This window comes from Apis cerana, linkage group LG2, assembly GCF_029169275.1.
Source record: "Apis cerana isolate GH-2021 linkage group LG2, AcerK_1.0, whole genome shotgun sequence".
NCBI lineage: Eukaryota > Metazoa > Arthropoda > Insecta > Hymenoptera > Apidae > Apis > Apis cerana.
Genome location: NC_083853.1, coordinates 6,438,142 through 6,452,436, shown reverse-complemented (window position 1 = coordinate 6,452,436; position 14,295 = coordinate 6,438,142). Strand labels below are relative to the sequence as shown.

Sequence of the window (14,295 nt, the reverse complement as noted above, 5' to 3'; positions counted from 1 at the left end):
AAAAATGGCCGCGAACATGCGTCATAAGTTGTTGGGAACGATAGCAATGACGTAGATGTTTAGTGACTAACTTTCCTACCCAATGTATCGTGCATTTCGAAGGAAATTTTTTTCATAAATTATAAAAATAATAAGGATAATAATTATATAGGAGATCTGGATATCTTATCGATTTTAATGATCTATGACTAACTAAATGACTAACTAAATTCAATGTAAACCCAACCTCGAAAAAATATGTATAATACATGGTATATTATAATTTTCATCTTTTGGAAATGGAGCTTTATAATCGTTATACTTGAACAAATTCACTGAATTGAAACTGATAGAGGTAAAAATGATACAATAGTAACATTTCAAAAATTCGAATGTTCATAACTCGATATATTTCTGGATATCATAAAGAATAAGGGGGATCGATAGATTTTCTTTTTTTTTTTCACCAATATGATATATTTCTCGTGAAACAATTTTTCAATTCGAATCAACAATGTAACGAGATATTTCAAACAACCCTTCTATCTATCATACATTGAATCCAAAAATCCTACGCTACGTTTAAACTATAATTAAAAATATTAAATAACATCTCCACTACGATTCCCGCGTCTATTTCTCGCATGCAACGATATAGAATAGAAAAATTTTCTCTCCCCAGTTTATTAGTAAAAGGAAGGTGATAATGAAATCTGGATTTTGAAAGAAATCTACGTCTACGTTTCCCGAAACGTTTATTATAATCATATCCATTTATACAAACGCAAACGCAAAATCGTGAGCCCTACGATTATCGATTACACCTACACACCTAAAAGCCGGAAAACAAAGACGGATCTCGGGAAAATTGGAATCCCACCTAACCTCTACGACCGATCGAAATTATTTATCCGCGATAAAAATCAATAAGTACGGCGACATCGTGGCAACGGGATACGCAGCGTCGATAAATGTCCGATAGGGGGAATACCCGTCAACGTTTCAACCCTTAACACGGTCGTTAAATAACCAAGCTTATTACTCACCGCTACCATTACCACACCGAGTTACCAAACATACGAACGAAAGACAAACAAGACTCAAGGATCGTGCACACGTTTCCAGCTTTATCGTGTAAAAAGGAGGGGAAAAAAAAAAAAAAAGGAACCGCACCGCACCAGAGCGGCGAAAGGTGCTCGCGAATTCTACGTATCATTGCTCCTTTCACGCTTCTCCATATAGTGGCTCGAATTAACGTTTGGACACTTTGCAAATAGGTATTCGCGAATAAGTATTGCTCCGCGTATATATTTGTTTATAATAATATTGAGTTGAATTAATTGTTTCTTTAATGATATATAATCTATATTGATATATTTTTAAAAATATGTAATGCAATTTGCTGAATTTGAATATTTTTATGATATCATCTATCCTCGTTATTCAATTTACCGCTTATTCTGCAAAAGCTGGATTAAATGTATTTCTACAGATTATAACGTTATATTAAATATCAACTCGATAACATTGTAATAAACGAACATATAGAGCAATAATCTCCATCATATCACGATCTCAAAACATTAATGCGAGCCACTGTGGCATATACTCATGTCATGCTCTCTCTTCTACGCTCCCTATCACTTTTTCTCTTTCTTTTATACACATATACACACACGTGCACGCATTCTTTCTCATATGCTCGCTCCCATTCAGATATGTATATACGTTTAAGTTACCACCTTCTTCTTCTTCTTCTTCTTCTTCTTCTTCTTTTTCTTCTTTTTCCTCTTGTTATTCTTCTTCTTCTTCTTCTTCTTTCTCTTAAGCAGTATCGTCGACGAGGTCGTGGTTAAGTCGATCTTTGTGGGTGGGCCCCGCAAATCGATCCGCGTTTCACACGTGGGACGCCGCGGATCGTCACTGTCTCGCGAGTCGTGACGAGGCGCGTCGTCCCCTTCTCCCGATTAATTACCTTAATTGCGACGAACGTTACGAATGTCTCAAAGAGGCAGCCGTCGAGGACGAGGGGGAAGTCGTACGGCTCTTACCCCCATGAAACGTTCGCAAGGCGTCGAGACAGTACTCGCGTCGCAGATCCGAGCATTTTCGAGTGTTGATTTTTCTCGTCGATGCAGAGGAAGTCTCTTTGACGATAGTATCCGCGCTTAAAACACGGAGCATTTTGAGATCGTTGCTCGATTCTAGTTGAAGGAAGAATTTTAATCGAGTGAATTTTTGAGAATAAACGCGAATGAGAGAAATTAAAACTTAATGAAAGTTTGGATATAATCCTTCGAGAATATTTCGAATGTTATTAAAAATTTCTTTGAAACTGAAATAGCGAGATAACTCCGTGTTTTAAGAATTAATATTAAGTCACAGTTAATATTTATCATGCCCGCTATTAGCTAGATTGATTAAATTAAAATATTCGATCAACAATAATTATAAGTAATAACAGGATAAAACTCGATGAATTTCCAAGTAAATACTTAATCTGCCGATAATATTTCCTAAAAATACCTCTGTAAGTTGATAGTGAATACTTATCCAAGCTATCGCTATCATTCCATTTTTCGAAATAAAACTATTTTGGCTCGTTTAGATCGTTCTAAATTATCACATTTGTTGTATCATTCTAAATTTTGATAAATTTTTGCGAATTAATTTCTTTTATTCCATGGACTGTTTGTAATTTTTCCATTCTATTTTCGTCACCTTTATCCCATCACTTCGGATACAATTCTGGTGCCGTTTCTGACAAGCGATTGCAATTGTTGAGCAGCTCCCTGAAACATAAAGATAAAAATACTGCATTATTTATATAAGAAAAAAATTGAAATTTTTCAACTAAAACTCAAGCTAGAATATACTATTATAAATACATTTCTATCTGAATAAAAGCTACTGTTTAATTTCGTTAAAAGTATCTGTATATCTTCTAATAATTATGAAAACAACCAATTAATTAGTAATTCTAATGATTTTTCCAATCAAAAAAATTTCATAAATATTCATTTTCCAATTCCTTTACATATAACAATAATCACAATTCAATTTTATATATTCTCTTCCTCTATTCGACCATCCACCAGCAAATCAATAAAAAACTCGAATAATCAAGATTTTAATTTGAATAATCACAATAAATATACAACTTACGCTTATCGCGGCACCGAGAAATTGGCTGAACGCTCTGGTAGCACCGAATAACGCGCTATTTCCAGAATTATCGCCTCTACCGGGCGACTGTACCGGGGTACCGTAATTGGAGAAGGAGCTGAAGAGGGATGGTGGATACGTGGAGCTCGGCGACCAGGTTGTTGTGCGTATCCTTGGTGCCGAGGTTGGTCTCGGTGTCACCGTCTTTTTCGTAGTGTCGGTAGGTCGGGTTGCACCACTCGATGCCGGCCTTGTCGTAATTGTCGCCGGCTTGGCCGCTGTGGACTCGGTGACACTCTGCCCAAGGCCCTGTTACAAGACGAGCAATTATTTTCTTTCATCGCGCCTCGCTCTTTGTGTTACCTCGCGCTTCGCCCTTGCGATTCGATTAAAGTATTCGCCTCGAACCTCGAAATTCTCCAATTTGTTGGAGAATTATATTACATCGTTAAATTTATTTTTTCTTTTTCTTTTTTTGGGTCGAGTTAGTTGAATAATTTGATATTTCGATCAAATCTTTAGAAATTCAAGTTTTTAGTTGATTGTTGAAAATTTTATTTCAGAATTCCATTTTAATTCGAAAATCTTTTTTGGATCTTATTAAAAAATTCAAATATCTTAAATAAATAATTTAAAATTATAATTCTGCTAGGTTTAAGAATATAAGAAATATTTCATCTATGAAACTCACCGCCAACTGCAATTGTTCCCTGATATTAGTGGCGGGAGTCGATGGTTCTATTCCTTGGGCCTTTAACAAAGCCGCCAACAAAGCAGCGTTACTGATTTCTGTCGTCGATGATGGCATTGTTGTTGTTAAACCTCGACCGTTCAAAATTGCTCTTAAGAAGGATTCATCATCTTGAGTTAACTTTGTCTTCTTCGAGGAACCAGCCTTATTATCTGTAATAAAACAATATAATAATAATGATCAATTGTTCTAGTAAATTTCAAAATTACACCAATTAAAGAATTTAAACAATTTTTACACAAGATATTCAATTAAAATTTAACTCACCTTGTTCAACAGCACGCAGAAGCTCAACCAAGAATTTTGCATCTTCTTCGGGAGAATAGGTTGACGTCACTACATTAGGCAATCGAGGATTTGGATTATTGATCAATGGTTTCTTCGTTGTAGATATTGGAATCGACGAGGCTACCAACTTATCTTCTATGATCGAATTCGGACTGCTCACTTGAATTTTCGAAATGTCCACAGTTTTCAAAGTTGTAGTGGAAGGAACAGTTATCGTTTCTAATTTCTGAGTAGTTTGAATAGGTTTTGGAGTAATATCAACAGATTTTGGCGTCGTTTTTACTGACTTAGCTTTCACAGGTTTAGGAGTCGTCGTTGATGCGAATAAACCTCCACCAAAAAGAGTCTGCCATAAAAGACTGCCAAAGCCTAATGGGGCTTGAGTCGTGGTGGTCCTAGGTCGAGAAGTGGTCACTGATTTAACCTTCATGGTTGCAGGAGCTTTAGTAGTGCTTATTTGAGAAATTTTGGCTGTGCTCGATGTAGAAACTGTATTTGTTTCCACATCTTTTTTACTGGTCGTGGTTATAACTGGTTTCCAAGTTAATTGTTCGGGTGTCGAACCACTTATTATCGATTTTTGATCGGTTGATTTCTGTGTCTGTGCAGTCTTCCACGTGGTTGTTGTAGTGGTCGATGGAGACAAATCAATCACTATTGGCCTCGAAGTAGATGCGGATTCGAAAATTGAATTTGGTGTAGCATTTTCAATACTTATAGCTTTTGGCGCTCGAGTTGATCCTTGTCCTGCTTGGTTCAATGCCAGAGACAAGATCTGGAAATGAAGTATAAAATAAAATAGAAATAAGATATAATATTTAACAAGATCTAAAATAGATATACAAACGATCAAGAAAAAGAAAATCGCATAACTTCCCACTTATTCGATCCACAAAAATTTATAATTTTCAAAAATCGTATCACTCTCAGTACAGTCAAATATTGAATTACAAAATCCAGTGAAGTAATCAAGTAATCGCAAAAAGGGAAGAAGAAAACAAAATCTTAATCTCATATATCCTTCCATCGAAGCAAGATTAATTCTATTTTACAGATGCCGCGTCTACTGCTAATAGCTCTATTTACAAACGATGATATAAAAGCCTTTATTGCTGTTATATTAATGTCATCCATCTGCGGCGCGTTAAGCTCCGCATCGATGGTCAACGGCGTTATCGAGAGATGACATATCGGACAACTGTTGCGCGGAATAGAGAAGGCCGTTGGCAAGGTTGTTCCAGTCCATTCACCGTTGCTGTTCGATCGTATATGATTGCGATCGGCGTAGATCCATCATTACATCTTTCCAAGAAGGGCGTGACTAAAGATAATCCGCGAGATCTAACGAATTTTTATTCTCGCGTTCGATTTTCTCAGTCGATTGCGATTTTATTTATTACAGGCGCGGGAACACGAGAAAGGAGATTCGGTTGAAAAGGGAGGAAAAAGAGGATCGGCGTAAGTCGGGGCACGAACGTGTTAGAAACAAAGTACAGTTTGTTACACAGTTGTGCAAAGGAGTGAAAGGATAGCGTTGCATAGCGACTCGTTCCTCGATTTTCTCGTCGTAGATCGAACGATAATTGCATATACTGTTCGAGGATCGCGTTATTGGTTCAATGATAATTCCGCTTCTTCAAATTTTGTATCATTATATTTTATGCGAAAGAAATGATTCAGACGAAGATTATACGTTTTTTCTTGTGATTATTTTCTTTTTTATCGAGCCTATTTATTAGATGTACGGAAAATGATGCGAAAAATGTAAAAATGTTGAAATAATATTACATTTGTTACTTACTTTATTTGCTAAGAGCTGTTCGACTTGGGTGAGTGTTCTCTGAGTGCTGTTTCGCGAATCATTCTGCAACTATACAAAAAAAAAATTTATAATAGATTATTGAACTATAAATATGTTATTAAATATAATCAAAAAGTGATATACTCACCAATGAATTCAAGAAAACTAAATCATCGATCGAGGTACCAAAAGCATTTTGCTGTGGCCGATTTAATAAATTCATCATTTGTACATTCGTTTGTGTTGCTGTTGCAGGCTCTGAAGTAGATGCAGCTGTTGTAGTAGTAGTAGAGGTAGTTGTTGGCGCCATCGTAGTTGTCGTCGATGCCATTGTAGTTGTAGTTGTTGTTGTTGTGGGTGCCATCGTAGTTGTTGTAGTTGGTGCCATTGTAGTTGTACTAGTAGTAGTTGTTGGTGCCATTGTGGTTGTGGTTGTTGTCATTGGTGCATTAGTCATTGATGTAGTAGTGGTAGTACTGCTACTAGTAGTAGAAATAGGAATTGTTGATGTAATAGATGTTGTTACTGGCGGTGGTGGAATAGTTCCTATATTGCCTCTTGGAACACCAATCACGCTAGAAAATGGAGTGAAAACCTCGACGTATGGATTGATTGGACGTGGCAAGGCTGGATTATTCGATTCCATTGTGTCATCCTAAGAAAGAAGTAAAAAATGAATTTATAAAATAAATTTCAAGAAATTTCAAAGCATGAAAGCTTCATAAATTTTATCTTCAAGAAGATGAAATTTATTACAAACCAACGTATTTGATGCTACTGATGCGGTTATAACCGGCGAGGAGGTAGTAATACCAAAGATTTGATCCAAAGGATCTCTCCATGGAAATCCAGGAGGGGCTGTGACTTGATTTCCTGGCTGATTATTCAAAAGATTATCAAATGATGGAACCGAAGGTGATGGACCCACATTTGCGGCACTCTAAGTAACATAACAAACAAAAAATAAACAACAAAATAAATAAATTTCAAATCATATTCACAAACAACGAAAGAAAACAAAACTAATTAATAATTATCGATACATCTATCTTTAAGATTTTTGCATTTCTTTAAGATTTCAAAAAAATATCCCAAAAATTCCTTCTATAAATATATCCTCGATAAAACAAACAAGGAAAAGACTCGAAAGTCGTTTAATTCCTTTCGTTTGGTTTTAACTTACAGCTACCGAATTTATATTCACACTGAGAGCGCGTGGGTTAGTGGTGGAAGCCCCATTGGTCCAATAATTGACGAACTTGTCCTGAAACATTCGACGTTGTTCTTTTTTTTTTCCTTTTTCTTTTTTCCCCTTTGCAGAGATATGTTGCAGCGCTGAAAGAATCAGCCGCGGCGTCGTTGTAAATCATGTTCTGTCTTTCTTCCTTTCTTACCTGTCCGATGTACACGGAGCTGCGTTGACCTCCGGCCTCTTTCGTCCTGGTGGCCTCGTCCCTCTCTCGATCTTGGACGATACGACCGCCCTGCAAAACGGTCGGCGGTCGACCAGTACTTACTATCGGCGTCACCGATGCTGTCCCCATTTGCGTATTCAGCAGGGCATTGCTCTAAACAATGCGAAATCGTAAACGTTATCTCTTAAACGTTTCTAAACTTATAGTTACTTCAGTATCTCTGAAGATGATACGTGAGATCAATAGCGAAAGTTTGATCGATCGTTCTGAATTACGTATTTTGAAAGATATTGGATCGATAACAGATAAGTTTTGTGGACAGAGAAAATGAACAATCGGTCAATATTTCGCTAAGTTTGATCACGTGTAATTTAATTATTGGGGATGAATGTCAAGTGAAAACGAAGTACTTTCGCAAATCCTAATCCTATAAGAGTGAAGAGTTTATCGAATACCATTTGTAAAAGTGTTAATTTTTCTATTCTTTTTTCTTTTCCTTCTCTGTTACGGATACTTTCAATTTTTAATTGTTATTGTAATTTTGAATTGACGAAAAGAAATATAAAATATATAATATTTTTGATACTATTATAACATTAAGTGCATTTCAACATTATGTGCGCGGTGCATAAAAAAAACAAACATGCGATATATAATATACAAATTATTTACAAATATACAACGAAGAATTATATATAATTGTTTGACTCTGAAAAATTAAAAGATTTTATCAAAAATGGAAAAAAAAAGAAAAAAGAAATAAAATAACAAGATGCGTTGGAAAAGGCATTTGATAAATTCTTTTGACGATGAAACCGAATCAAACGAATTATTTTAAAACATTTATATAATATAATTAATAAACACGAAATTGGAAAATTAGTACACTACTACAAAAAATCTACTTCAACAAAACCAAAGCGTTAAACAAGAAGCAAGTACACATGTGCCATTGTGAACATAAAAATTATATTAATATTGAGAGATTAAAAAAAATCTAATACATCTATTAAGAAATGTCAAATTGAAAAATAAAATAAAATAATCTAAAATAAAACATTTTTACTACAAGTTCTAATATTCTAAGGAAGTTTGTCAATGAACATTGATAGAATAAATTAATTCATAAAAATATTATTAAATTTTCCTATTCTAAGAAGATTACAACAATCTTATAAAACCTCTAAATCCGAAATATTTAAAACGAGTATTTACATGCAATAACTGCTATACGTATATTCAAAAAATTCTCCAATTTTATGCAACAATGACACATTTATTCCACGTTTCATTCTAAAAGAGGCAAAAGTGAGACGCGACTCGTATCGACAGAACCGACAACGATGGTTTAACGATCGATGATGATGAACAGGCGGAATAAGAGATACCATTTCATTGGTGCTAGCAGGGGTACCAAGTGGCCCCGTATTATCGGGTCCACCTCCATTAGGGCCGACGATCGCGTTACCAGTAAGGCCAAGATCAACGGTGCCGGGACTTTGGACGTTTCTCATCGGTTCAGCGACAGGTATACCGTTATTATAGTACACAGGGCCTCGATACTGATTGTAAGTGCCTTGGTTAGCCTGGTTATAATACGGTCTGGGTGGTGGCCTGTTAGTGGTAGTTGTAGTGCTAAGTGAGAACACAACCTCGACCGGGCTCCTAGGTGGATCCGGTATTATAGTTCCATTCGGGAATTTCCGGACCAGCCTCCCGTCCGGGAAGATACCGAATATCACGTACGGGCTGTCCACGTTCCTCGCGTCGATCAGGTTGTCCTCTGGCCGTTTCCTCACGATCGTTTTATTCGGATAAATCCCGTACACCAGGTAATCTCGAAGAGGGGCCTTGGTGGTCGAGCTCAGGCTGAAGCGTGGCGCGGGTGTCAATCTGCTGCCACCGAATCGACCCAAGTACGGCGTTGTGGCGGTCTGAGAGGATGGAGTGGCCGAAGGACTCGTCGATGATGCGATCGTCGTCGCAGCATTAGTCGTTTCAGAGCTAGTAGTACTTTCGGGAGCGATACTCGTGGCGTCGTTCGTACCACCTTGGCCATTGATCACCGACGACACGGTAGTGGTCGTGGTTTCCGTCGTCGAAGTGGGACCAGTGGAGATCAGATTCTCTTCTATATTGACAGTGGTAGTCGGAACCGTGGTAGTAGTCTCCGTCACCGGGGTGACGGTGAACACGTCCATTCTCGTCGTTTGAAGCGTGGACGTTCCACCGTCAGGAACGCGTTCTGTACTCGTCATCGTCGTCGTGGTCGTGGTCGTGGTCGTCTCGACCGAAGACGAAACGGTCGAGTCGGTGGAAAGCGACGAGGAAGCGGAGGATTCGAATGTGGATGATGGGACGGTCGAGGAATCTTGGATCGTGGGAGTAGTGATCTCGGTCGTTTGGCCGACTCCTGAACCTGCCGTCCCTTGGGCGGTTGTTGATGTCGTATCCTGGAAACGGGCAAGAATAATTGGAGTTTCGTTCTCGGGGTTCGGGGTTGTTTGGGGGACGCTTGTTGTTTCGCTAGGCGTATTAATTTCCGTGGCGGGCATTGGACTCGATATTAGCGGGGGCTGGTTAGTAGTTACTCCCGTGTCATCCGTGGAATTAACATCCTGGGGCGCAGTGGTTGTAATCGATGGCGTGGTGGCTTCGAGGGTTTCGTTATCAGTGGTTTCGCTCATAGTCACAGGTGCCAACTGCGTTGTCGTGGACATTGCTTGGTTAGTTTCCACATTTTCTACGCCGTTTACGGTTTCAATCGATTCTACGCCAGGTGCCATTGTAGTTTGCTCTGTGTTCGTATCGAGGGTTGTCGATGGTGTGGTGGTGATCATATTTACAAAGGAAAGTGTGGTTTCAGGAGCTACGGTAGTTATATCGGATTGATTAGTACTTGTCTCTGTCACAAGCTGCGGTACAGTTGTGAAACTGGTTAATGACACAGTGGTTTTTACGGGTTCGGTGGTAATCTCGGTGGTTGTTCGAAGACCAGTCGTCGTGATTAAATCGAACGTGTTAGTGGTTAGTTGAGAATTCGTGATAGATATCGTTTCTGAATTTTGTGTACTGGTGGTGGTTGTCTGTGCCCGAGTCGTACTAGTTTCAAGACCATTTTCGAACGATTCTGTATTCGACTGAGTGATTCGTGGTCCGATCTCGGTCGTAAATGAGGGAGTCGTTGATTCTACGATTTGAGCAAAAGATTCTAATGCGGTTCCATTTGTTTGTACACTTTCTACCTCATTATCGACGCTAAACACGTTTCGAGGGGTGGTTATAGATGTGTCTGACGAATTTTCAGAAGATACCGTTGTTGATACGGAATTTGCGAAGTCCACTTCATTCTGAGAAGAATCAACCGAGAATACGGTAGATGTTGACTCTGTGCTTTCTGTCGTCACGTCTGGAGAAACGGACGTCGATTCTGCAGCTTGGGTTGTACTGAGTTGTACATTCGACAAATTCGGACTGTCTACCTCGTTTTCCAAACTAGACGTGTCGTTTAAATTTTGCCCTGCTGTCATTTGTTCGTTCATCTCTTCCGAAAAGAGTGTCTTGGCAATGGACATTAACTCTGTTAATAAAGTATCATTGGTGGAAGTGATCGTCGATGAAGTGGTCATTTCAACATCTAATTGGGGAGTCGTTGAACTATTTGAATCACCTACGGTTGTAGAATCTGTGTTCGAAATTGTCTGAGAATCTTGTGTAACTATTGTTGTTGTTGTTGTTGTTGGTAGTGTCGTGGTTGTGACTAGATTGATATCGTCCCGTGTATTGACTTCTTGAATGGGTGACGAGGTAGTAATTGAACCTACTGCGCTCTGAGTGGTTATTTCTTCATTTCTTAAACTCGATTGATCCATCGTGACGGACGACAAAGTCGTTTCTTCCTTCATCTGCGACAAAGATTCCAAACTACGATTGTTACTTGATATCGTTTGATTCGATATCTCGGTCAACTCAGGGGAAAACGTGGTCGAATCCACGCTTGGTACCGTGGTAGACAGGCTGGCTTGCAATCGAGACAGAATATCTTGTGCAAAATCTATCAACCTGTTTCGAATCGTGGATACAGGTATCGCCGTAGTCGTCTCTACGTCGATCATATTATTCGAATCTGCTTCTGTCGTGGGAGCATCGGTCGAGCTGGCATCGATTGTTTGAGTGGCAATCGTATCAGAGAAAGGTATGGTATTAGTCTCAGGATTTTTGAACGTGCTCGACGCACTGGTAACAGTGCTAGTCTCCACTGTATCCTGCGAAACTCCTATCGTCGTTGATGAAACATCACCGACGGTTGACTGTTCCACTGTACTTTGCGCATCATTGCTACCAACAGTGGAACTCTCCTCGAGCCGAGTAGCAGGTTGGGGCGCAGAACTCGTAATCATAAGAGTCGTAGACACAGGATTCATAGTAGTCATGGCAGACGTAGTCGCAGAAATATCCGTGGATGAACTTACGAGTTCCTCAGTGCTCGAACTACCATTATCTACCATTGCAGAGGTCTGGATGTCTTCTGCGCCTCCCACGCTCATCGTCGTTGCATCTGTAACCCGTGAGATCGTCTCTATAGTAGTCTGCTCGGTCACGGACATCGAATCGCCGCCTGTGGAAATCTGTTCCCCGGTGGAGGACGAATCTGTACTCGTGGAAACTTGCTCGGTACTGGAGAACAATTCTGTGCTGGTGGAGGTCGGTTGTTCGGTACTAGAGGACGGTTCTGTGCTCGTGAAAACCGGTTCGGTCGTCGAAGGGGTTTCAGGGGCTCCTGTGGTTACCGCGGGGGTGGAGTTCTCCGTGTCCTCGGGTAATCTCGGGGTCTGTGTGCTGTCCTGAATAGTGTTCAAGGTGGTGTCTGGGGTCTGTGGGCCAGTTGTCGCTACGGTGGGGCTTGTCGCGTTATTGTTAGCATTATCACCGGTGACGTTAACGGCGATGGCGTTAGAGTCTACCTGGGGAACCATGCCAACTTGTCGTCCCTCTTGCTGTTGCCCGCTCATGTTTCTCAGTAACTGTTCGTTCCTGATGCTGGCCGACTCCAACGCCTGATAAAGGGTCAAGAATTTCGACTGGCCAGGATTCGAGACATCGATGGGTGGTGCCGAACCAGTGTTCTAGAAACAAAAATTTTGTGCGTGCAAGGTGCTGTACAGTACAATTATATACCGTTGAAACAGGTGCTCTACGAGTGGTTCGACACTTTTCTCCTACGAAGTGGCTTCTCTCTATTATTCTGCGGTTTCTACGTTGCGTTCAACATTTATCATGATCGGTGTATTTACAATGGAACGAGGAATCGTAAAGTACATGCATGTTGTTCGTTCTTTCCAAGAATCTACATTGTGTTATGAATGAATGAAGCAGTTTTAATACGCAAATTTATTGTTTATTGTTTGGCAAAGACTAATCGGGTCTCGTAATTGAGTGAGCATACACCATCTCTTGGTAAAGTTATGAACTAGACATGGAAGAGGAGAAACCGAGGTTGCCTTAATACAGTTAAGAAACACTGGTATTCAGTAAAGGCGAGGTAGAAACTCGTTCCTCGGGCAAAGGATCGTTTATAGAGACTGGCTTGCCCGCTCACTTCCATTTTTTCCTTTTTATCGGGATTTCTCATAGCTATTAATCCTCTCTCATAGAGGTCTCCAGTGATATGTCTTCAACAATGTTGAGATAGGATAAAATCGAGATGCGATTCCATTTAACAATTTAATTTCAAATATTCTCGATATTGAAAAACAGGATTAAGGAATATCGAATTAATTCGAAAATAACGTGCATATCTTTTCTAAATATTTGCATGTTAAAAATTATGTATATTGATATATAATTAATTTAAAATTTAGATTTTTTAAAGACTCGTTAAAAAAATTCAAAGATCAAGATTGCAACAAGGAAAAATGAATTTGTGACCTTAAGTTGTCTATTTATTTTTTTTGTCTTTGATCCACCTACATGTCCCAAATACCATTCACGTTAAGATAGTTTTAATACATGCTTATACGCGTTATGCAGCATCCATTTACTTTCACTCGTTATTACCTCGAACACTATGAAATCACGTACGAATCACGAAAATTTGCCTATGTAATCGGTATGTGCTCGTATTAGAAAGTCGAGTCTCGTTACGTATTCAAATATAAAACATTTACTCAGTTGAAGAGTAACTTATGTTTATTCAATTTTCATAATTACGTGAATATAATCATGAGAGTATTCATTGAAAATAGAATCGTACAAAAGAATGTATATTGTTCGCTATAATACTTTACGTATTTTACTTTATAATATTTCTCAAATATTATAAATTTTAATTATATTTTATGTTTGAAAAAATATGATGTTAAGAGAAATAAGAAATATTTAATCAATATAGATTTTAAATTTAATGCTTTTACTGTAAAGTGTAATTTTGTAATTCGTTGTTTTATAAGTGTAATAACTAACATTTTATAATTCACTCAGTTATAACAAATAATATATATAAAATTAAAATGATGAATTAGAAATGCATCTATGTCAAACAATGTGGAACAAGGCAGTAAATATTTAACAATCTTAACGTACACATGCAAATGATATATGGGAGAATAATACATAAAATAGAGATAGATATTTTTTGTGAAAAAATTAATTTCAATTATATTTAAGTTTTTCAATTATTATTTTTTAATATCCAATAGAAATCTTGAAAATGATATACTTAAACTAAAATTAATAAAAAAGAGTTGATTTATATTCCTCAATATTATATTCTTTTTACCTTAACATAGTAATTGCAATAATTAAAAGAATAAATAAATGGTCACTTTTGAATAAGAACGAACAACTGCATGTCGCGTGCGATATCCAAGAACCAGAACATTTATTACCAAAAATAT

At 38.2% G+C, this 14,295-nt stretch overlaps 1 protein-coding gene across 10 annotated transcripts in view; it reads right to left on the bottom strand.

Annotated features, from left to right (window-relative positions):
* Window positions 1–717: 717 nt before the first annotated feature.
* Window positions 718–14,295, bottom strand: part of LOC107996809 (serine-rich adhesin for platelets) — a 51,283-nt gene continuing 37,705 nt past the window's right edge. For 4 of the 10 annotated variants that reach the window (XM_017055053.3, XM_017055055.3, XM_017055054.3 and 1 more), the window contains 10 exons: window positions 8,788–12,525; window positions 7,379–7,552; window positions 7,168–7,248; window positions 6,745–6,924; window positions 6,133–6,639; window positions 5,985–6,053; window positions 4,163–4,958; window positions 3,836–4,047; window positions 3,145–3,453; window positions 718–2,771 (listed from right to left, as the gene is read on the bottom strand). In XM_017055053.3, coding sequence (XP_016910542.2) covers window positions 2,703–2,771; window positions 3,145–3,453; window positions 3,836–4,047; window positions 4,163–4,958; window positions 5,985–6,053; window positions 6,133–6,639; window positions 6,745–6,924; window positions 7,168–7,248; window positions 7,379–7,552; window positions 8,788–12,525 — 6,135 coding nt within the window. In that variant the 3' untranslated portion in view covers window positions 718–2,702. The remainder of the gene's footprint in view (window positions 2,772–3,144; window positions 3,454–3,835; window positions 4,048–4,162; window positions 4,959–5,984; window positions 6,054–6,132; window positions 6,640–6,744; window positions 6,925–7,167; window positions 7,249–7,378; window positions 7,553–8,787; window positions 12,526–14,295) is intronic. The other 6 variants (XM_028666189.2, XM_028666190.2, XM_062071955.1 and 3 more) reach the window with 6 other exon arrangements.